Source organism: Bos grunniens, chromosome 5 (assembly GCF_055505025.1).
Source record: "Bos grunniens cultivar Pamir isolate PY7600 chromosome 5, Bosgru_T2T1.0, whole genome shotgun sequence".
Taxonomy (NCBI): domain Eukaryota; kingdom Metazoa; phylum Chordata; class Mammalia; order Artiodactyla; family Bovidae; genus Bos; species Bos grunniens.
In genome coordinates, this window is record NC_141169.1 from 50,385,517 (window position 1) to 50,410,406 (window position 24,890).

General features: G+C 38.9%; 1 protein-coding gene across 8 annotated transcripts in view; it reads right to left on the reverse strand.

The window, feature by feature from the left end:
• SRGAP1 (SLIT-ROBO Rho GTPase activating protein 1) overlaps nt 1–24,890 on the reverse strand; it is a 310,916-nt gene that overhangs the window by 24,310 nt on the left and 261,716 nt on the right. For 6 of the 8 annotated variants that reach the window (XM_086400212.1, XM_086400214.1, XM_086400218.1 and 3 more), the window contains 6 exons: nt 24,139–24,166; nt 19,273–19,375; nt 15,610–15,670; nt 15,380–15,457; nt 13,181–13,315; nt 2,430–2,535 (listed from right to left, as the gene is read on the reverse strand). In XM_086400212.1, the coding sequence (XP_086256338.1) occupies nt 2,430–2,535; nt 13,181–13,315; nt 15,380–15,457; nt 15,610–15,670; nt 19,273–19,375; nt 24,139–24,166 (511 nt within the window). Of the gene's footprint in view, nt 1–2,429; nt 2,536–10,746; nt 10,767–13,180; nt 13,316–15,379; nt 15,458–15,609; nt 15,671–18,729; nt 18,764–19,272; nt 19,376–24,138; nt 24,167–24,890 lie in introns of those variants that run through there. The other 2 variants (XM_086400213.1, XM_086400219.1) reach the window with 2 other exon arrangements.

Here is a 24,890-nt window from a genome sequence, read left to right on the forward strand (position 1 = left end):
TAAAAGAGTTTCATCTGCAAACAGTATGATCATCTTTAAAACTGTCCTCCAACTAACCAAATACGTTTCAGCTTTTCCCATAAATCTTGAGGGGAGTCCTCAAGAAAAACAAAAGCACCTTTTCTTTGTACCCACTGAAAGAAAGCAAGCAACTCCAGGCTTTGTAATTTGCTTTTGGGCAAGATGATTAATACAAGGTGACAACTGGTGTCACAAAAGACAGTTACAAGGGCAAGTGCAGGGAAGAATCCTCAACTCTCACACTCCATTTAAAGCTGGTAAACTACAAACTTTGGGGGAGATTTCCAGTTGTCTAGTACTAATTGTAAAATTCAATGGCTGTTGGTGACATATTTTCCACAGCGGACTGAGAACAAGAAGTTCTTTATGCTATGCCTCTAACACATGGGCAAGGTGCTGTTTCAGGGAGAATCTAGAGAATCTATCTTTCAGTGTATAGAATGTCAACCTTGAAAGGAAATGTAAAATCCAGGTGAACAGATGACAAACGGAAGGAGAGAAAAAGAGACTCAGCTACATTTGTGAGATGTTGACAGACACAAAGAAGCTGAGATACCGTGTGACAAGATACTTTACCCGGTGTTGGAAATAAGATAGCTGAGAAAGTAGAAAATACAAAAGTATAATTCTCACAGGCAACATATGTCTTTCCTTTCTGCCATTTCTCAAACATAAAATCTGAAAACAGTTCACAAATGACAGCCAATGATCATGTTACAGATCACCTTCAACATGAATGCAGGAAGGAAAAGTGAGATTCAGAGTAAGAATGATCTCATGTTCAAAAGACACACTTAAGCTCAATGGGGAGAGTCAGTCTTTCTGGGTCTTTAGTTAGTGCTGGCTTGAAGAGCAAACAGCGGATATAAAATTTTTGATTTTACAATGAAAAGAGAATAGCTTCTTTCTCTTTCCAAAAGTCCTGTTCCACATATCCTACTCCAGAGACTGGGCCTGGCCTCTGCACGAAGGCAGGTGCAGGAACCAGGGGACATCTCTGGGCAGAAATGCTGGAAGCAATCCTGATGTCTGGCTCATGCACAGTTGCTAGTCTGCTGAGATCCACCGTCAGTTAGATTCACCCTTTGAGAGCTTTCTTGATTCATGGTCAGTTTGCTTCCCTAGTCCACTGTGGTTGATTGGTTCACAGTGGGTTTCACTTAGGCGTGTCAAGAATATTTGGTAAGGACATCATGTAGAGCCCAGCAGGAATGCGAGGTGGTCCATGTTGGGGAAGGAGAGGCACGTGCAATTGGCAAACCTTCAGATTTTTACAACTACCTCGTGACTAGGCTTATTTAAAGATAAAAGTTTAAGGTATCATTTAACCTAAAAGAGTTTGCACCCATCTCTCTTGGTACTGCTTATTTCCAGGGGTGACTTCCATGCTTGTGTCATCTGTAGATGCTTTAGCTCCATTCTGCATGGGTCCCCTGCCAGCATTTCCCTATTGTAGGATACTTGGCTTGGGGGCTGGGGGTGTGTGGTCAGTCTGAATGGTATGATTTCAGGAAGAGGCAGTAGGGTTGTAGTGAATCCCCACGGCTTTTAAGAACTTAACACTCCTGGTGAAACAGAAGAAAAAATTTTCTAATTTTAAGAAGGGAGAGCTCATGCTTGAGTAAGAAAGCATTTCCTGAAGTTTACTCCACCTTTTTAAATTTAATTAAAAATATAATTTTTTTAATTAAAAAAAACAAAACAAAACAAAACCTGCTTAATTGAAATGTTAAAGAGCAAGGGGACTCAGAGCAGGGGAAGATGTTCTTATCATGGAGCCATGCACCTACAAGTGACACAACTGAAATCAATTTCCCTAAATTAAAAGAGTCAAGTTTTCTTGAAAATAATGCAGTGATTTTTAAGATTTCTGTGACATTGTTTTAAAGATCGCTTTAGAAATATCATCTTTTTGACAAGGTCTCATTATACTCAATTTGCAGACAATTCTTTTTTGGATCTGTGTACAAGTCTCACCTACAATTCCCTTCCTTCCCTGACTATAACATTAAAAATCACAGAAATTTTCTGCAGTGAGCAGGCGGTTTACATCATTTTGACAAAAACATTTATGACATTGGCTTTGGATGGAAGTTGGAAAAAAGCACATATTTCACTGAAAAGTGTTCTTTTTAGTAATATTTGTGCATTTCTGCATTTATGGCCAGTTTCTACATCTGGTGATGAGGTTTATTTAGGTCATTGTGTGACCTTATAAGGTAGGTCACACATGATGACTTTGATCTGCTGAGGAAAACTGCACCTTCAGTCTCTATTCAATAATCTTCTCTTCGACTCCACTAATAAAAGGAACCCAATGTACATTTTACAGAATCCAAGAACAAAGAATTCAGAGTGGTACACAGGGAATTAAAATGAGCATTTTGGCAAAGAATTGTGGTACTTACTGATTGAGGAAGGCAAAGAGGTACCTCATCACTATAAGGACCGACCTGGGCAAGGTCAGGAGCAGTTTGCGGATGTGAAGCGCCCTCTCATAGAGATTATCTATTCCTACAGACAGAAGAGGACATGGTTAGGATCCTTTTACCAGCCACATTTAAAGCAGAACATTGTAGCACCCAAATTCAGTACCTATCTGAACATAAGCAACACTTTGCCTTTAGGTGAGATGTAGTCGTAACCAATAAAGCAAATCAGTGAGTGATCTGCTTGGGTGTACTCGAGGACCTCTCTTCTGACTCATCACTGTTTTCTCTGATTTCCATGGGCTTGGCTTTGAGCAGCTTAGAGTCTTCTAAATTTAAAAATCATTTTCAGTTGTTGCTGTTTCCACATTTTGCATCTGATATGGTTTAAACTCCTTTTCGCTGCACATTAACTAAAGTAACTTTTGGGGATAGGATACCTCTCCCTTTGCATGACTCATTAATTCTTCACATATGTATTTGTTAATTACTGTGACTCAAGAGTCTCAGTAGGATCAAAGGACTCAATAATCAAGTCATCAACATTTCTACCTAACTCAGTCTCAAGAGTCCCAGAGCAATTGGTTTGTCTTTCATGACAACTTCACAGGACACTTGGAAAACCCACACTATACAGAGAGGGAAGATGGAATACCTAGAGATGATTCGCAAGGCACTGAGAGTTCGGTGTGGTGAATTTTGCATCTATAAATGCAAAAGGAACCACATTTAATATAGTATTGATCTTTAATGTTTGTCAAATTCCATAGGGGGCCTGTCATCTTTAGGTTAGAAGAATATACAGGTATTACTTCCAAGAGGCTTCATCTTAATTCAAAATCCTCTTGCCTCTAATTTCTGAGTTCTAAACTCAATTCCCTACTCCTTAAGGGTAGATTCAAAATTTTATTTAAAAAGAATTGGAACAGGTATTTACATATTAGTTTCACACTAGCATAATGCCTAATAGCCAATAGGTAGAAACGTCCATTGATAGATGAGTGGATAAACAAAATGTAGTATATATTCACAATGAAATATTATTCAGCCCTATAAAGGAACAGAATTCTAATACATGCTACAACAAGGATGAACCTTGAAGGCCCTATGCTAAGTGAAATAAGTCAGACACAAAAAGCCATACACTAATGTTATATAATTCCACTTATATGAGGTATTTAGAGTAGTCCATTTCACAGAGACAGGAAGTAGAGTGGTGACTGTCAGAACTCGAGGGAGGGGAATGGGGAGTTACTGTTTAATGGGCAGAGTTTCAGTACAGCATGAAAAAAAGAGTTCTGGAGACAATGGTAATAGCTGCAAAACAATGTGAATGAACTTAATGCCATTGAATTGTACATTAAAAAAAGATTAAAATGGCCAATTTTATGTCTTTTACTGCAATAAAAAAAAAAAGAATGGGGGAGGGGGTGCCCCGTGAGATGCCAAATAAAGATTTTAGGGGAGAAAAGCAACAGGAGTGTAAAAAAGTGACACCAAGAAGACCGGATAAAATTATGTGAGGTTGGCACTCCCTGCAGCTACAGTGAACATACACCAAAGCAAAACAGAAAGGCTGGCACTCCTGGAATAGAGCAAACGGATGTGTCCCAAAGGCCAGACCACGATATTACCTGGTTGGCAGCATGCATCCTACAAGAGTCTTGCTCTGGTACAAATGACTCATTTACTCTCCAGAGTCCAGTTAGCGTGTCAAAATTTATGTTTGCTATGGACACTCTAATGTGCATTTCTAGCTGGCTTTGAGTGTGGCAATTCATAATCTTTCAGAATTTTATACTGCGTGAAAAGACGAGTGTGTGTGTGTGCTCAGTCATGTCCAACTCTTCGTGAACCCTATGGACTGTAGTCTGCCAGGCTCCTCTGTCCATGGAATTTTCCAGGCAAGAATATTGGAGCGAGTTGCCATTTCCTATGTCAGATCATCTTCCTGACCCAGGGAATAAACCTGGGTCTCTCATTTCCTGCATTGGCAGGTGGGTTTCTTTATCAGTGTACCACCTGGTAGCCAGGAGGAGATTGTTAGTAGCATCGCTGACTCAATGGACATGAATTTGAGCAAACTCCAAGATAGTGGGCCAGAGGAGCCTGGCGTGCTGAAGTCCATGGGGTCACAAAGAATCAGACATGACTTAGCAAGTGAACAACCACAACATGAAAAGATCTTTTCCTCAGACAAGTTGTCAGTGAGGAAGATCATATTTCACCTGGATTTCTTTTATGCTGGGATTCTTTTTCATCAGCATCTAATGTAATTAGGTAAAAGTGGGATTTGCCCAATCTCAGTCACATGCTCAGAGCTCCCTTGGCTAATTTACATTCCTTCCCTAGCACTGCAAGATTCCCATGTCAGCATACCAACTTCACAGCATGGAAGTTTGACAGCTCCATGTAAATGTGTGTGAAAAATTCACCACCAAACAGAAGTGAATTCAGAAAATGGCCAAAAGTTCAAATGGCCATTCCTCTGAAAATATCAGCTCTTCTGTGGCACTGTTTGTAAAGGTGTTTGTCAGAAAACAAATAAGAAAACATAAGATGCAGATTTATCCTTAAGGAGGAAGAAAGGGAAGGAAATTCCTTGGTAGTCACATGCAGAAATGGCTTATGTAAGAGCAGGCAAATATTTCTGAACTCCATAGCCCAACAAGCAATAATCAAGGGGAATTTAAAGGCGCTGGTGGTAAAGAACCTGCCTGCCAACGCAGGAGACTTAAAAGATGAGGGTTTGATCCCTCATCTGAGGGTTGGGAAGATCCCCTAGAGGAGGAAATGGCAACCCACTCCAGTATTCTTGCCTAGAGAATCCCATGTACAGAGGAGCCTGGAGGGCTACAGTCCATAGGGTCACAAAGAGTTGGACACGACTGAAGCAACTTATCATAGCATGCAGGATAGTTTTAGGTTCAGTGTTAGGTTTTAATAATGTCAAAGTATCAATCAGTTGTATGTGTAATAGTATATGTGTGTGAATGAAAAGGAAAGAGAAAAAGAGACCTTTTAACATATTGAATAAATCTTAGCCCTGAGATGATTTACCAGCTGTTCTTCTAGGTAAGAAATGAACTGCTTATAAATCTTTCTAATTAACCATTAATAGATCTACATACATTTAGGTAAATACACAGAGATACGAAGTAGATTAGTGGTTGTCTAGGGCTGAGGGTGATGGTGGTTTGAGTGTTTGCTAACTGGGGTTTCTTTCTGGAGTTCTATGAATTAAGCAATTGAGTTCTTTCCTAGTTAACAAGCAACATTATAGATATAAATATATAAATAATGTCTCTCCTTCTGCTGAATTATCAAATAGAAATTAGTAAAGAAACTAAATCTTAGCCTAAGGAGCCTTATCTGTTTCAATACTAAGCCTACTAATCATTTTTGCAGAGAAAAGGAATCTTTGAGAAAATCATTGTAAGGCAGCAAACAGAAATTTTGAGCTCAGAGAGAAAACTACTGTGTATGGCAATAAAGCTGAAGAATTTTTAGCAACAAAAACATACATTGGAACACCAGGAAAAGAGTTCAAAAGCTTTTTCCATAAAACCATCAGATATAGGAAACAGATTTATGTACCAAGAAGCTCATCATGGTATTTTTGTATAACTGCAAAATCACTTTTGGAAACAATCTAATTTTCTAAAACTAGGGAATTTGTTAAATAGAATAAAAAACATTATATGGACACTAAAAACTATATTTTGAAAAATAACTTAGTAATGTGAGAAAGTGTTAATAACATTAAATTTTAAAAATAGTTTATAAAGAGAAAATAGGGTATGATAATTTTTAATAAATTTTAAGATTTATTGAGATATAATTTATGTATTTTAAGTATACAATTTTATGGTTTTTAGTACATTTGGAATTGAGCAACCACAACTTCAGTCCATTATAGAACATTTTCATCATGTCTAAAAGAAATCTTATATCCACTAGCAGTCATTCGGCATGATGCAGCTTTTTTTTTTTTTAATCAAAAGTATGTAGTTATGGTATAGCCACATAATGGAATATTATTTGGCAATTTAAAACAAGTACTGACATACGCTACAACACAAATAAACCTTGAAAACATGCTAAATGAATTAAGCCCATCAAAAAAGACCATATATTGTATAATTTCATTTATATGAAATAGGCAGAATAGGTAAATACACAGAGATACAAAGTAGATTAGTGGTTGTCTAGGGCTGAGGGTGATGGTGGTTATGAGTGTTTGCTAACTGAGATTTCTTTTTGGAGTCATGAAAATGTTCTAAAATTGATTTTGGTGACTTTCCTAATCCTGTGATCATACTAAAACCCACTGATTTGTACATGTTAATGGATAAATTGATGGTATGAGAATTGTCTCTCAATAAGCTGCTTTTAAAATACATAGGAAAATGTGCTATTTGCAGAGACGTGAATGGACTAAAGACTGTCATACAAAATGAAGAAAGAGAAAAACAAATACTGTATATTAATGCATATATGTAGAATCTATAAAAACGGTACTGGTGAACCTATATGCAAAGCAGAAATAGAGACACAGATGTAGAGAACAAAAGTATGGATGCCACGGGGGGAAGAGGGGATGAGATGGATTGGGAGATTAGGACCGACATACATACACTGCTAGGTATAAAAGAGATAACTGATGAGAACTACTGCACAGCACAGGGAACTCTACCCAGTACCCTTTGGTGGCCTAAATGGGAAGAGAGTCCAAAAAAAGAGCGGATGCATGTGTATGTATGGCTGATTTGCTTTGTTGTACAGCAGAAACCACCACCACGCTGTAAAGCAGCTATGCGTGCATGTGTGCTCAGTCGGCTCTGACTCTTTGCAACTCTTTTCGATTGCAGCCCGCCAGGCTCCTCTGTCCACGGGACTCTCCAGGCAAGAATACTGGAGTGGGCTGCCATTTCTTCCTCCAGGGGATCTTCCTGACCCAGGGATTGAACTCATGTGGCCTGCATCTCCTGCACTTCAGGCAGATTCTTTACCACTGAGCTATTTTGGGAAAGCCTCAAAGCAACTATATTCCAATTAAAAAAATTTTAAGAAATACATAGGTGTATATATATGATCTAGCTGGGAAAATATTAAAAAAGTTAATATTATCTTTGTGCATAAGAATTCTAGATTTGTTTTACTTATTTTCTAATTTTTCTATAGTAATCACATGTTAGTTGCATATTAAGCAATTATTTTTAAAAAGCAGTGCTTGGCTATTGGATGATTTTAAGGAATTATTTTTTTTTAAGGTATGAAAATGGTTTTGTGCCTATGTTGTATAAAAAAAAAGAAGCATCATCTCCCAGAGATACACACACCCAGATGAAACGATCTGATGTCAGAGGGATGATAAAGCAATGTATGTGGGACAAATCTGGCTAACACATAGAAACTGTTAAAGCAAGGCAATTATATTATTTATATGTAAATATATCTTTATGTATCCTCTTGTAGACATCTGAAATTTCCTACAATAAATAAGTAAAAAAGAAGGTAGGTTACAAATGGGACAGTATAGTTCCACTTCGGCTTTTTAAAAACAGTGTGTGTGCATATGACTATACACAGGGATCAGAATGTGTACACACACACCACTGATTCTCTTTGGGTAGTGGCATTATGGGAGAAGTATTCTATGTGCTTTTTTTAAATACTATGTTTTCTATAATGACTAAATGTTGCTTTCGTTGTTGTTGTTCAGTTGCTAAGTCATGTCTGACTCTTTGTGACCCCATGGACTGCAGCACACCAGGTTTCCCTGTCCTTCACTATCTTCTGGAGGTTGCTCAAACTCATGTCCATAGAGGCGATGATGCCATCTAATCGTCTTATCCTCTGTTGCCCCATAGGTAAAAAAACAAAACAAAACACCCTCCTAAAAAAAGATGTTGCCTTTTGTAAAACCAGTCCCCTAAATAACAGCACATAACAAAGTACAAACGCTTCTTCTGGGCTCACAGCCCTGAAGCAGCCAGGAAAGACCGTGAATTGCTTGAGCTGCTCTACTAGAGCAAGTCGCTTGGATCTGTGCCCTGGGGAGCCTCAGAGCCATAGTACACGGACATTCCAGAAGCTGCCCGGACTGTGTGGGTATGATCTGGAGCAGTCACAAAACCATTCACAAAGTGGATGGTTGTTTAAAAACAAACAAACAAAAAAACCCTTGGGTGAGAAATGGAGACGCTATCAAGTTTATTTCAAATTTAGATTGCCTTTGATGTCTTTATCCAGATAATTTTTAAAAAGAAACTTGTAGTGAATTGGGGATGAACAGTGCACATTGGAAAAAAAAAGAGAGAGAGAGAATGCTAAGACAAATTTTCTTTTACTACATTTACAAGTTTCCAGAGAATATGGTATTTAGAGGCATATGAATAGCACAATAACTCACCCCCCACACACAGTCTTTCCAGAAACAATTCAAAAACAGGTAAGCAAAAGGTAGCAGGTGTTCCAGAGACTTATCTAAACTCTTAGAAAAGATGAAAAGGGAAAAACTCCTAGAATAAAAGATGAAAAGGGAAGTTTTTCTATACAAATATCACATGAAATTACCTTAATAGAGAAAATCAAATCCAATGAAGGCGATACTAGGAGATGACATGGACAACAGCAATCTATCTCCATGAGATCTCTCTCCACTAACATTCCTAAGTCTTTTGCTTCTATCACAAACTTAGACTGAATTTATTTGTAAATAAATATCTTATCTCTTCTAGTATATTTTAAACCTCCTGAATGCAAAAGTCAAGTCTTTGAATCCTGAGAAAGTTTTGCAACACTGTAGGCAATAATCATCAAAAGTCTGTAATATTAATGGAAGGATATAATAATGAATGACATACCATGTTCAAATTTATTGAAAATCCAGGAAAAATACAGATATATCAATCATGGTCACACTGGTAAGAGAAAATGCTTACCTAAAGGTAAATCAATAATAACCAGGAATTCCCTTTTAAATAGATTAGATGTTGGAAGAAATGGGGTTGCTATTCATGGTGCCATTAAGTGTTTTTGAAAAACATTCCATTCTGCAAAATTATGCACTAAAAACAACAGGACTTATGGGCAAACCACTGCACAACATCTAAGAATCTGTAACTAGAGAACTAACAAAAACATTAACAACACTACTTAAATTACTGGCATAGTTAAATCTACTGGTGTGTGCACCTAGCAACCGTAGCAGCCTTAGTCGCCAGGGGCTCCCACTTCTTTGAGATGTTGGTCCTGTGGGTATTCATTGCCAACAGAGACTATTTTCATACTAATTAGCCCAAAGATTATTAATCCATTTTTCATTAATTCATTGTTTAAATACAGGGGGAAATGTCTTTGCAGCTTCTTTATGTGCCCCTGTAGCATTTCATGTAAGGCATTCTTTGCAATAAAAGATATTTCTGTAGATTTTCCATTTTTTTCTTTATGATCTTCTTATTTTGCTTCACATCTACTTGTAAGAAAGCTTGTCTTTGATTGTAACACATTTACTGTGCTGGGAAAAGTCATTTCGGAACCAACACAATGTGTGGGTTAAACTAACATCATTTCTAAATGCTTGTGAAATAATTATAGCAAAGAAATACATATTTTGAACAGGTTAAGACTGGCAAATGGCTAACCCAGGTATTGGCATATGTGACCTGAGTTTGCAGTAGGAGTAACTGTGACAGTTGTAATAATGACAACATATACTGCAATATGTGTTGCGAGCAACATGTACTGAGGCTCGTTGTGTGCCAGGCATGATGCTACAAACACTTAGTATGGATTGTCTCCTTTTGCTTCACACAGACTCTATGAAGTAGATAAAGAAATATATATTTAAAAAGATTAAATATTGATCTCTGCCCAAGGTTACAAAGCTGCTAAGTGGTGAAGCTAGGATTTGAATCTAGATCTTTCTGCCTCCAAGGCTTCAGCTTTTAATAATCATAATGAAATAGTATTTCTCATTCATGAAAGTATGATGTGAATCTGCAATAGTAACTGACAATGGAGCCCAGTAGTCTTTACCCAGCTGGTATGTGTAAACGTAAGTGTGGACGATCTATGTATGCAGAAAACCACTGAACATTAGACAGTGCTTATCATTTTTTGCAGATATAAACTTTCTGGCTAGGCTGGTGAGGAAAATCTTTGCACATGGCCAAAGGGGAATTCCAGAAGTGTGACAGCTTCTTCTCAGTTCTTTCCAGCTGGGTCAGAAGCTGCTGTGATGACTCAAGCTACGCGGGGGCCATCGAATGGACACACAGGCGCACTTCTGAATTCCACACAAGCATCAGACTGTACAGGGTGGGGGTGGAGGTAATTATGATTGGGGAATTCCTATTCAGTGAGATCTAGGACTCTAGGCATGGTTGCCAACAAAATGATTTTGGGGGAGGGGACCTCCCCGGTGGTCTAGTGGTTAAGAATCTGCCTTCCAATGCAAGGGACACCGGTTAGACAGCTGGTCAGGGAACTGAGATCTCAAATGCCTCGGAGCAAGAAAGTCAACACTCCGTAACTAAAGAGTCCGTGTGCCACGACCACAGGGCCCATGTGCTCTGTGTACCATAACTAGAGAACCCGTGGCACCACAACTAGAGGGAGACAGCCATGCTTTGCAATGAAGAGCCCGCACACTACAATAAAAGATCCCATAAGCCACAACTAAGACCTGATACAGGCAAAAATACAGACGGATATTTAAAAGCGATTTTGGTGGAATGTTGACTCCTAATTTAAATTCTATTTAACTATGCATTATGCCCTCATCATATGTCTGGCATTAACCATGCCAAGTGTTTGGGCTACAGAACATAATAGTCCATCACGACCTCACACGCCCGTGGAGCTAAAGGTAGGCATTGCCTTGAACAGATTCCACGCCAGGCGCTCTTCTTGGCATTTCATAACCCTATGATATATAGACTGATGTTCTCCTGATTTTATAGATGATGAAACTGAGGTACAGAGAGGTTAAAAAACTTGCTGGTGAGCAACGTGGACCTAGGATATGGACCTAGGCTGTTGGAATCTAGAACCTCTGTTCTTAGCCTCTTCTTACTAGCCTTCTTCCTCTTACTAGTTCTTCCTCTTCTTACTATCCTCTTCTCTGGTAGAAGGAGACAGAGTGGTTAAAAAATTGTAATGTGGGGCTTTAAGAAAAATTACAGACACAGGTACACAATGGAACATTAGTAGAGGAGAAAGTGACTAACGCTGCCTCAGGTGCGAGGGTGGATGGCAGTTTGGGAGGAGTGCCAGTTCAGCACATCCTTCCCTGTGGATGTCAAATGGTCACGAGGGGCAGCAGATACAGCAGCACCAGCAAAGGCACGGAGGTGGGAAATGGTCCAGCACGTCTGCAGGTTGCTATCATTGCAACAAAGTCAACCGAGCAGGTGGTAGGAGATGAGTGCACAAAAGGAGAGAGATCAGATGCAGGAAGAAATCTATACTATGAACGGGCCATACCAAGGAGTCTGTTTTCAGGTGGAAAATAATGAAATAGATTTTAAATGGGTGGGGAGAGGTGGGAGGTGGTGACGGAAATATAAAACTCAATCTGCCCTTCTGAACCTAGGCTTTTGACTCCAACAGCTTAGGTCCAAATCCTAGGTCCGCCTTGCTCACCAGAAAGTTTCTTAACCTCTCCGCACCTCAGTTTCATCACCTAGAAAATCAGGAGAACATCAATCCATCAATCATAGGGCTGTGAGAATGAAATGAGTTCATACATGTAAAGTGCCAAGACGAGTGCCTGGCATGAAGCATGTTAAGGAAAGAGGGCAAAACGTAGGAGTAGGATCTCCCAGTGAGAAACCAAAGCACTGGCGATGGGAAAGGGGAAGGGGGGGTGAGTGGAGAGATTTTCTGAGGTCATTCGGACTTGCTGATCCAGGTGGGTAGTGGGGGAGATGGGGGAGGAGGTTTGTTCGTTAGAGTAAAGTTTGTTCGTTAGAGTAAAGTTTGTTCATTAGAGTAAAGCTTGATTTTCACAAAAGCCCTCACTGTGTAATTTAAGTTAGTTCAACAGCCTTGCCTGGGAACATGGACTTAAAGGGACACTGAGTTTATAGACATATGGGATGTGGCTCATTCCCAGTATTATTTTCACCTTCTTTCCTATAGTGTCAAGAGTCCCCCACCCCCTGAAGAAAAAGCAATGGTTTGCTCTGCTGATTATGGGTTTCATAATACATCATACATGCTCCCAGAGCCACTCTGCCTATTATATTAGCTGGGGATGCCCACTGACAGATAATTACCACCTACTGTTCCTGTACTGTAATAATGATCATTTATCTCCTTTTACCTTTTTTTCCAAGTAACAAAGATGGTGGAAAAGACCAAGAGCCAAAAGCCAAAAAACAGTTAACATTTCCATGCTTACAGCTTCCTCCTTGCCTTCAGTGAGCTGGCATCTGTTTCTCTGCTCTGTCCCAGCTACTAAGTGGGAAGCTCTTGGGCTCTATGGAACCTGGGTAGTGTTCAGAAGCACAGCCCACTCAGCGAAGGGCGAGGCCACAGCTGGGTGGATGAGTCATGCTGGATCTAAGACAAGTGGTCTCAGAAATTTGGTGGTGATGGGGTAATGGTTGGGGAGGAAGATACGGGGCTGCTGCCTTTTCCAGGGAATTGGTTAGTCAAATAATTCTGGTGGGGAAAGAATTGAGGGAAAAAAAAAACAAACAATAACACAGCCCACTTACTGACACAAGAAATCAGATCATTAAATCTTTCCTTAGGAAAGAGGGGGTTTTCCAGCCCACGGAAGTAGAGCTTTAGAACGCCAGCAACTGAGTTAATATCACGGTTACTCTGATCATCAGCCAAAGGGTTTTCACCTAAAAAAAAAAACCAGCAAATTAGTTACATGCACATTGCTTCTCTTTTTATTTCTGAACAAAAATATGTTTCTATACTCACACACATTTCTATATATACATGTATCTTTTAATTACATACTACTAAAAGATTACATGCTACTAAAATTAAAATAATTGGTTTAGATATTCTACCCCATGATTAACCTAAAAATAGTTGGCCAAAATAAAGCTTTTTTTCTATCATATGCTACCAAATAATCCCTTACAAATTACCTAAAAACTTAAAATAAAATATTGTGGGATTTATAATTGGACCTAACTTTTTTTTTTTAAAGCTAAAATCTGTAATCTTAGTTTGACATGAATTCAAATACTACATTCTGTGTCTTGCATCCTACTGGGGAAAAAGAAACAACATAGGTCTGTCTCGCTATGCGGTATGGATCAGGAAAATTTATCAGAAATATTATAGGACTCAACTAATTGTGAATACCATTAAATACCATTAAATAAGTGTTTCTCAAAGTGAATGGTGGTGTTTATAGCACATTTGAAAGTTGACTTCAGCAGTAGGAAATTTTGAAATCAGACAGGAATTTGAAAACGTACCCTTAACAATACCAAAGAATGTGTATAAAAAGTGGGAAATTTATATATCACAAACATAAAATCACATTATTCTTTATGGTGGGTGCTTTTAAAATATTAGGTCACGTTCCTGAGAACTAAACTGAAATAAAATTCTTAAGAAGTTCAACATAATGTGCAGCCTTAAATCAAACTCCGTTTTTTATTCATAGGTCTGCTCTTCTAAAGTTCACAAAAATTGTACATTGCATTTTAACTTTTCTTTGCCTCTTGGGGCAGTTTATTTTCAGGGACTTGTGGTTCCTTTTTCTCTGCTTCTAGGGCAGGAAATCACTGAACATGAATTCACCAAAACAAATTTTTTTTGCCCACTGTGAGAAAGCCTCACCCAAAGAGATCACAAACAAACAACAAATACCAGGGGAATGTCCAAGGAAAAGTAAGAAAACCATTTCTGCCTACAACGGTTGGCACAGGAACCTGATGCCGTACTATATTTCAATTTATCTTGAATATGGTCCATGTAAGAGACTTAGACACTTAAGCTCTTGAGGGGAGACTCCTCTGCTCTATACATCATATCACTCAGAGGATTTGGAAGAGGAAAAACAATCTGGCTCCAAGTTGACTTCTTCAACCACGGTTTCAAACTTGGCTTTGTACCAAGTCTGAGTCAGGACAAATAGGACCAAGAGAGGTGGCCCTGTCTCCAAGCCATGATGTCCCTCCCTCTGCATCCTTGGCTTGACTTTCAGGCAAGGGCAGGAAGGTGCAGATGTATCCAAAAGCAGACATAAGACAAATCATTTTAATAGGAGAGCATTATGAGCTAAGAGCCACCACTTAAGAGTTAAGCACTTTCATGGCTTATATCTATTTCTCACACTAATCCTAGAATTTTGCAGTTGAGGAAACTGAGGCCAAAGTAAGAGATTAGTCACTTGACCCAAATCACACAATTAGTAAATGCAGAAGTGTGATTTGATTCTAGGTCTGCCTGATACTCATCATAATGTGCGAATGAACAGTTCAGCAGGACTTATTTGACAGTCAATTGGGATCAAGAATAAGGCACCAACTAAGGTCACAGGGATGGAGTCTAGAGATGTCAATGAGAGGAAGAAGAGCTCCTGACAAAGGGAGTAGACATGAAGCTTGGATGAGTCACCTCAAACACTTGCTATGCAGGCCACAGCTGTTCTTGCCACTTTTCTAGAAGCCTTTCATGAGCCACCTTTGATAGCGTGCTGAGGATTACCAATGCTGGTCCTAAACCAAGGATACAAAACCCATATGCTTTTCTAGACTTGATAACAAAGCCTTATGAGTTTGGCTTCATTTCTCAGCTATTCTAAATAGATTCTTAATTCAACATCCAAAAAGAAAGAAATGCAGAGAAGGGTTTTAAAGACATATAGGATAAGTATGCCACTTTTCTCTACAGAAAATGATGATTTTTTAACAGTTTGCTTATAGGTACAGATGTGCAATTACCTCTCTCAAATGAATTTTTAATATCATTGACTTCCACCTGGGAACCAGACACTCTGAAAATCCCCTGATGCTGAAGACCTAAAGAGAACAGAAGGGAAAGAGCATGAGAGATTCCATCACATCCTCCAGGTTCCCTTTTTCCCAACCATTAAGTATTAAAAGGAAAGACACATTTACTGCAAGATTCCTAGTAATTGTTTAAGGTAAGAACACTGCAGTTTAGGGCTCACCATAGAGATTTATGAACCGAATACAGCTTTCCACAATGAGGGGGATGATCTGTCCTGAGTCCTGGGTCAAGAGATGGAAACCAGTTAACAGCAGAGCAGAGGCACAAATCACACATAACAATAAAGCTTACAGTTAACCCTAATTAAGGAATGCATTTCATTCATTTAGATGATCATTTCCAAACACACTCCCACTAAAATATTCTTCAAGGGCCAAATATAGAATTATATATGACCAAAGGTATATTTCAGTTCTGAGGCAAACCAAATTAAATACGTTGAAGGCAATTCTGTTTCAACTCACTCTGCTATGCCTAAGGATGCCATAGCTAATTCACCTTTTCTAGTTGCATGTAGGCTCACATACCAAAATGAATTATGTAAATCACTTAATATTTAAAAAGGTTACTTACACAAGTATTAATCTAATGGACCTAAAAAGAGCTGAGTATATTCTAACCGTAGCATCTTAGGACTGACTGACTGTACTAGTCAACAAACACAACTGTTCAGCCATCTAAGGATCCTCTCTGTAGCACCCCCGAGAGTCCACCATCTAGATGATGACAGTTATAAAGGGTCTCTGTGTTTCCAGATGCATAACATGAGAAGTGCTTTATAGCTGCTCATAATGTGTCATGTATTTATTTAGTTTGCATCAGATCTGACTCACCCTCTAAAGATTTTTCATTGCTATATTTTCATGTTTTAAGGATGGAGAAAAAAAATGGCACCAATGTGCACCCCATTAGATCTTGTTTTCTTAGAAGGGACATTTCTCAGCCTTCTTTCTCTACATCTTGTAATACAGGCATCACACTCTACTGAACAAATGTGAATTCTGCAAATGTATTAAGACATGTATAGGATGACAAATGAGATGAAGGAGCTGCTGAGGTCACAATTAAATACGTGTCAATGCCATGCACTCCATGTAGTTAAAGAAGGTTACTGACTACGGAGTTATTTTTCATCTACTTTTCAGATTCTGCTCTTTCAGGAATTAGAGCTTTAAAGAAAGTATGAAGGTTTCAAACTTTAGCTGAAATTAGGCACTAATTCATGGGGAATTTTATTCTGCGACACAAGAAGAATTTGGTTGTCTCAATATGTTAGAACAATTACGAATCCACTGACCTTTCCAATTAAGAAAAGTGGAAGGAGTGGAAATAGACTGTAGTCCAGCAATCTAACTTTTTACTGTTCCTAGAATGGGTAATATACTTCTTGAGGGAGAGTTTCATTTTCAGTTTTAGGACAATATAAACAGTGTATAAACCAGTTAATGGCTCAATTACTTCTGGAGCCTGCATTAAGTTTCTCTAATTAGGCAATCTGTTTCAGGAGCATAAACTTTATTCATTTCTTAAAGAAGATCCTGAAGAATAACAATGCTTTTTTAATGTGAACTAGCTGGCTCAAGAATGGCCATATTATTTTATCAAAACTTACTAACTATGAGAGGGGATATTTTCTTTAGGATACAAGTTTGTTTCAGGTAATGTAACCTTTATATGAACAATTCCTATAACACTGTAATCTAGAAGAGCAACAAATATTTAAATGTAAATGATGAAAGGAGACTATTAGTTGGCAACCTGGCTGAACTTAGTATTAAAACAAAAAGGGAAACCAAGAATAAAAGGTTATTAAAAGAAAAATGTTTGCACTAAGAAAGTTCTAAATAGAAATGTCTTAGGTTTTCATATTATTTTAAAAATATTTTCATCTTTACTCAGCTAATTGCTAATCCTTCAGCTATCATTAGTATTTCATTTCATATAATGAATTTTGGAGCCAAGAAATAATGAATGTGCATGTTTTAATTTAATTTCACGGATGCCAGATGCTTTGGTAGAAAATATTTTACAGGAAGTGAAGCAATGGGCTATGCTCCACTGACCATTCAAACAAATCCCTTTGTGTCTCAGTTTCCCCATGGGAAATAGAGGAAAAATAGCTTTTTCCTTGTTGTGTTACAGTGATATTGTGGGGATCTCAACTGACGGAGCACTTTTCAAAAGTGTAGAGATCACGATACCTGTTGTTTCACTGTTGGGCCAAAGATTCTTTAACACTCTATCTGGAACCGAGAGGAGCTTACAGAAGTTAAGTTTTCCCTGCTAGGAGTTTGCTCCTCCTTTCATGCCTAAATTTGGTTTCCTTTAACTATTCTTAATGAAAAATCTTTCAAAAACATAATATGTGCCTTTCTATGATCTTAAGCAGTCATTCTTATACTGTGTTATCAAATATAATGGAATCATACGTCTACCTCTTCGAGCTGTTCTATATTCTCCTTCTCTGCCAGGCCATCAGCTGCACATCTCAGCGCTTTCATTTGATCGTTCCCTTCTCTCTACCTAATTTGCCCCTGTTTGTAAGCCCTGGGCTGGGAAACCAGATAATCAAATTTGACAATAATTTTATATTAAATTAGAGCCAATAAGGCTCTTCTGGGTTTAAGGCTAATAGCAACAGACTCGTGATTGCTCTTTAGGTTGTCCAGTGGCTTTCACTCAGTTCCAGGGTTAGGATTCATTTTTAAAGGTTGCCGGAGGCTTTAAATTTCTTCATGTATGTATGTTTGTATGGGTCTATCTATCCATATTCATGCACACACACATATTTTGTAATCATTAGTGTACATATTCAATAAAAGATATGTCTTTAAAGAAAGTAAGACACCGTAACATAGTATTAAGGGAGGTTACCAATGATGTAGTTTCCTATATAAATTCAGTCATCGGAAACATTGCATCCTAGGTCGTTGTTCTCTATTTTGTATAATTTACATGAGAGTCCAATATCCAGTATTAAATGTGCACTTGGTATTTAATATTGACTCTCTTATCAAATATATACAAAATTTGGTATATTTGCCAAATACATAATGTAAAACCTAAGCATTTATCCAGTTTTAGTAGAGGACTACTCCCCTTAAAATCAGTGTTTGATTTATATAATTCTTTTCTAAGTAAAACCGGTCTAATTTCCAACTGCAAACACTTTTCTTTTAAAGACCTTAAAAAATCCAGTTAAAGCCAAGCATGACTGTGATTTGAAAATGGTATCAAGAGTGAAAGAGGCTGTGCCCGCGACTTCCCTCGAGCACAGTACCTGATGTCTCGCGTGTGAATTCCTTCGTCCTCGGCTAGAAGCATTATCAGAAATACAGGGTGAAAAAGAAGACAGAGTAAACACAGCAGAGCTCCAGATACAGACCACACGGCCTTACAATTTGTCCAATATAATGAATTCCTCAAGTCATGGGAAATCGAAACTTGCTGTGCTTCAAAGCTAGCCTAACAATGGACTTTCAGATATATTTTGTGCCGTCTCATTTGCATGAGTAGAACTAAAGCATTTTATCAGGTAGCTCTTTTCCTTTTTGTACAAATTATGGCTTTTTTTTTTTTTTTTTAAGAAGAGGGCTTTCTCTTTTGCCAGTATAATAATACCCATGTTTATTCCCTCTTCTGAAGGCACTCAAACCAAACAGTCTTTCCTCTCTGACTTCAGGAAATATTATATTGATTTTCTGGGAAAGCAAAGAGCCCCAGGACAGACTTGGACATAATGACCTGCCTCCTTTTATGAGAGGCTGAGACCATTATAGTAAGAAGCGTGGAGATCAGCCACCCAGATGGCTGGTGCCAGTACCTTGATGAATGTTTCCAAATCCCCATTAAACAACTTAGCATTATACTGTGAGCGGGGTCTGGACTTCCTGTGTTTCTGGGGCTTAGGGGGAACATTTGGAGGCCTAAGGGAGGGAATATAATTACTGAGCATGGCAGAAATCAAACAACAAATGAAACACCCATAGGTCACATCAAAATTACAGGACACAGGAATTCTTGTGTTCCTTCCCCACCCCCACTCCCACCCACGGAGGAGAACAGTCCTTTCCCTTTCCCATTTATTTACTTTGATGGCAACCCCGCTCCAGTACTATTGCCTGAAAAATCCCATGGACAGAGGAGCCTGGTAGGCTATAGTCCATGGGGTCGCAAAGAGTCGGACACGACTGAGCGACTTCACTTTCCTTTCCTTTATGCATCAAAACCCATACCAGCTATTTAGTCACAGTATTCTTTTCTTGTAACTGACATTTGTTTGTTTGTTTTAAAAATGGTAAGCATCACCGAATGAAACTGCAAGCTCTTTGGCCAAGTGTTAGAAACCAACATCTGTGTTATTCGACTTGTAGGTCACACAAAAGACACAACATGTCGTAAAAATGCAGACTCTGAAAGATCCCAGTATGAGAAATTAAATGCAATATTTTTACTTACAACGTAATTCTTCAAGGCAAATAACATTACATCTATTTGATATTCCTCAGGTAGTTAATAGGATTTTATTTTATGTAAAATAAGCTATTAATGGGTCACAAGTGAAAAACAGAGTTTCGTTTCAAAGCTACTTCTAGGGGTAGTAGGTCCAGGCTCACATGAATTATTATTTCTTTAAAACAAACTAGTTCATCACCTAACTATCTGGAGAGAATTATGATGCACCTATTTATTCTGTTCTGAACTCTCTCCATCCCCAGTCTGCTTGCTGTGACAGACAAGTCAGTCTCTCTGGCATAGGCACATCCAGGGTACCATGTACGATATTTAGAAACCATGCACCATCTTGCTTTGTAACTGGAAAGAGGGAAACTTCTGTCCTCTCCCTTTAGAACAAAGAGATCCAGGATCACATGACTCAACTTCTACAACTCTCTTGCAAGGAATACATGGAAGAAGAGACTGAAGACCTTTCTTTGGACATTTCGATTTGAACTCCTTACTTAGAAGGCAGATATGAGGTTACATGGGCTTCCCTGGTGGCTCAGATGGTTAAGAATATGCCTGCAATGCAGGAGGCCTGGTTTCGATCCCTGCGTTGAGAAGATCCTCTGGAGAAGGGAATGGCAACCCATTCCAGTATTTCTGCCTGGAGAATTCCACGGACAGAGGAGACTGGTGGGCTACAGTCCACGGGATTGCAAAGAGTCAGACACAACTGAGTGACTAACACTTTCACTTTCGTGAGGGTATATACCACATTTGGAAATCAGGTAAAGCCCCTTATTAAGCTGCAAACTGTCTAGGAAGAACTTCCTTTTCAGTTCATTAAAGTTCAAAAAGACCAGTTTAAAAACAAAGACCCAAGAGTTTATGCGGAAGCCTGGCTACCTTCCTAAGATATCACTACAGCAATTGTGACAGCCAGGGGAACAAACTTGCTGATAACTGCCTTCCACAGCCAAATTTTAAGACTTTCCAACAGGTGGGCTCATATAACTGATAGGGTGTACAGCAAGCAATGCCTGAAACTCCATGGTGCTTGAGAGGCTGAAAGGAGCCTTTGCAAGTGTCTAGACGCAAATATGGAAAATTCCACCAAGTAGAAAGTCATAAATTACCATTGCTGAAATTTCTGAAACTTCGTTTATACACTGAATTCTGTGCCATTCACTGAAGAAAGGATCTGGTGGGTATAAACAAACAAAACAACTGCCTCCCAATGAATTTAACCATATGTGGTTGACTTCATCCACTCTTTTCCTTATTTTATAAGTATTTTAAAATGCATAGCTTATTTTTATTCAAGTATGGTAAGGCCAACATATCGGAAGACAACTGTCATTGGAAAGATTGTTTCTTACTCACAGTTCCCAAGAGGTAGGGGCATGCTGCTGCATGGGGGTGAGGGGAACACGGGGAAATATCAGTCAGGAGGAAGAAACAGTGAGGGAAAATGTGAGCCTTTGCTGTGGTTCCCATGGGAAGGAACAGGCAAGGCAGGGTAAGCAGGCTAGTCCTTGAATGCAAGGAGATCAAACCAGTCCATCGTATAGGAAATCAACCCTGAATATTCACTAGAAGGACTGATGCTGAAGCTCAAGCTCCAATATTTCGGCCACTTGATGCGAAGAGCCAACTCACTGAAGAAGACCCTAGTACTGGGAAAGACTGAGGGCAGGAGGAGAAGGGAGGGAGAGAGGATGAGATGACTGGATGGCATCATCAGTTCAATGGATATGAGTTTGAGCAAATTTCATAAAATAGTGAAAGCCAGGGAAGCCTGATGTGTTGTAGTCCATGGGGTCACAAAGAGCCAGACACAACTGAGTGACTGAATGACAAGGCCTTGAATACTTTCAGTGGGCTCTGGGGGATGGGAGCTGTCCCTAGTTGTCTGGCAAACTGGCCTTCGGGTGACTGGGGAAGGTAAATAGCGGCCCTACGTATAAAGGCTTGAAAAAAGAGGTGGTTGAGGGTATGGGCTCTGGACTGGTTGCTTTATATACAAAAGGCACACTCGTAAGAAAGCCCTTTACTATCTCTAGGAACTGACTAACTGTTAGAGGGACAGTCCCTCCAGGGTCAGCAAGGCCCCAGGAAGACAAAGCATCAAATACAGAAACTAGAAAAATGTGGTTATTATGACAAGGTCCAACAGAACTTCACATCTGGTGCTATCTGGAGCAGGTGATGAAGCTAAACCCCACTCCAGTACTCTTGCCTGGAAAATCCCATGGATGGAGGAGCCTGGGAGGCTGCAGTCCATGGGGTCGCTAAGAGTCGGACACGACTGAGCGACTTCACTTTCTCTTTTCACTTTCATGCATTGGAGAAGGAAATGGCAACCCACTCCAGTGTTCTTGCCTGGAGAATCCCAGGGATGGGGAAGCCTGGTGGGCTGCCGTCTATGGGGTCACATAGAGTCAGACACGACTGAAGTGACTTAGCATAGCATAGCATAGCATAGCATAGCAAGGGAATAGGAACACAAGCTCATTCTGTTTGGTTACTTATTTGTGGGACAAGCAAATACTGCAGCTGGAGGCAAAGCCCTGGAGAATTATTCCCGCATAGCTGAGAGATGCAGAGCACCTTCTGGCTGAGGCTAACAGAGGAATGTCTTGAGTCTTCTACCAGAAGTCTGAGAAGTGCCTCTCTTGATGACTCTAAAGTATGAAGCAAATGTGAAAATACTAAAGCTGGGAGAGGGACCTGAGGTTAGAATAAACCGTCTGAGAGCTCATCAAGGTACTTCCCATGGCAGAGTTGGTTTGGCAGGCAGACTGGTGTACTGATGGTTCTGGCTCTACTATGTACACGCCAGGTGGACGCCAGACTCTACGTTCATTCAACATTTGAATTGGATGACTCGTTCTGGTCCTGTACCTGCCACACAATTTCTGGATAATCTGGCTTTCCATGTAGAATGCCCATGTGGATGAGAGGAAGTACCAGTCAGAAGAATGTGAACATTAAGTCTGCTGTGGTGGTTTAGTCGCTAAGTTGTGTCCAACTCTTGCAACTCCATGGACTGTAGCCCACCAGGCTCCTCTGTCCATGGTTTTCTCCAGGCAAGAATACTGGAGTGGGTTGCCATTTTCTTCTCCAGGGGATCTTCCAGTCTGCTGAGCAATTATATTAATAGCAGTCATTGAGAATTTACATATTTGTACTCCTGCCTTTAAAAAAATCTTTTAAAGGGGTACCTTATATGAATTATAATTTATAAACAGGTAAAAGAGTTGATACTGTAAAGGAGACATTAACTGTGATACAAGTGATATATAACATGCAGGAGTAATATGCCTCTTTGTTACTGACATAGGGAAGAAAAACCAGTATTTTCATAAAGTTTAGGTAAGTCAGTGGCTATATCTTTCTAGTTGGTTCACCAAGATATAAGAGGGGTTTCCTTTTGAATAAACTACCTAGCAAGAACATCACAGAATCTGAAAATCAACCTGACCATTACTGCAACAGACATACCAGTGTTCCAAATGCCTCCTACCTCAAAGAGAACTCAACTTTAAAAGTGCAATGTCTTGTTATGTCAATTAGAAGAATTTCTGGCTGTTGCACAAATGTTGGCAGAGAAAAAGAAAAGTTGCCATAAACTTTCCCGAACCCAAATCAGAATCTGCTTCCAAAAAGGCTTTTCCTTCTCAGCAGTAGCTTCAAAATCCTTCCAAGAATTTATAAAAGGGGGAAAAAAAGGAAGAACAAAAGGAAGTGCAATACTGTACTAGGCATTAAAAGTTAAAATTTTAAAGCAAACCAAACAGGGACTGAGCTAAAATCCAAGAATATTCAACACAGCTCTAGTTTTTATGACATACAGAAGCAAGAAGTAACTAGCCAGACACTGTACATACGCACATAATATTGCTTGTTAATTAAATTACCAAAAGTCTTATCAGACTCTTTTTAGAAACTTAAAGTGCTTTGGATTAGATAAATCAAAGCCATTCAATTTCTATCCTTTTTTTTTTTTTTTAAACTGATGCTACTCATTAAAGAGCTTTACAATTCCAGTGGGAAACCCTCAGATCTGCCAGGGCAAATCTGGTTTCATGAGAACCCCAAACACTTCCTGTTACTGTCTTGTCAAGCCCAAACTATCTTCCAAGTTCATTAACAAAATATGTTCATTCTTGCAACATTTAATTGGTTGCTGGTTAAAAGAGAGAAGAGAGTGAGACACAATGAATATGTTAAAATATTTTCCTACCTTGTAGTCATATATTCAGCTCTATGACCTGCAGGAAAAAAAAATAAGTCAACTGAATGGAATCAGTGGAATGCATTTGGTAATCTTTTATATCATCTGTCCCTTGATTTATGATGCTGAGTTTATAATAACTCACACATTTTACGGTGGACAGCATGAAGACAGCATATAAAGACAGACAAAAAATTCAAAGTAAGTATTTCATGAAATCTATACATAAAACTTAATAAATTCCATAGATTAAAGAAATGTTTCACTTGGCAATTTGAGGCAGGGAGCTTTAGTTATTATTATTATTTTTTAAACAAGAAATAGCTGCTTGATCTTAACTGTAAGGTCAAAGATGAAATACAAATAAAACACAACCAAGATTTCAACGTTAGTTATTCCCTCTGTCTGGACTGATAACTGTGAGAGAGAAGCAAGGGGTCACATAGGGTTAGGAGAACTCAATTTCTTTTAAATTGGCATTCTTTCGAGAATATGAAATCAGGCAGAGAGGTTGTACTTTACAATCAGAAATGACATTTGCAGATATGAAAGGACAAGGACATTAAATTATGCTACATTATACCAACTAGTAAGCTAAAAGCCTTTCACAGAATTCCCTGTCATTTAAAACACGAGGTTCTTATGCATTCAGGCTTCTTGGTTTGTTTTAAGCAGCTCTCTTTTTGTGGTGCTGTTAACAATCTGAGCTAACTTCAAGCCTAAATATGTCTATGATGGCTGTCTGTTCTTTCTTATATTTA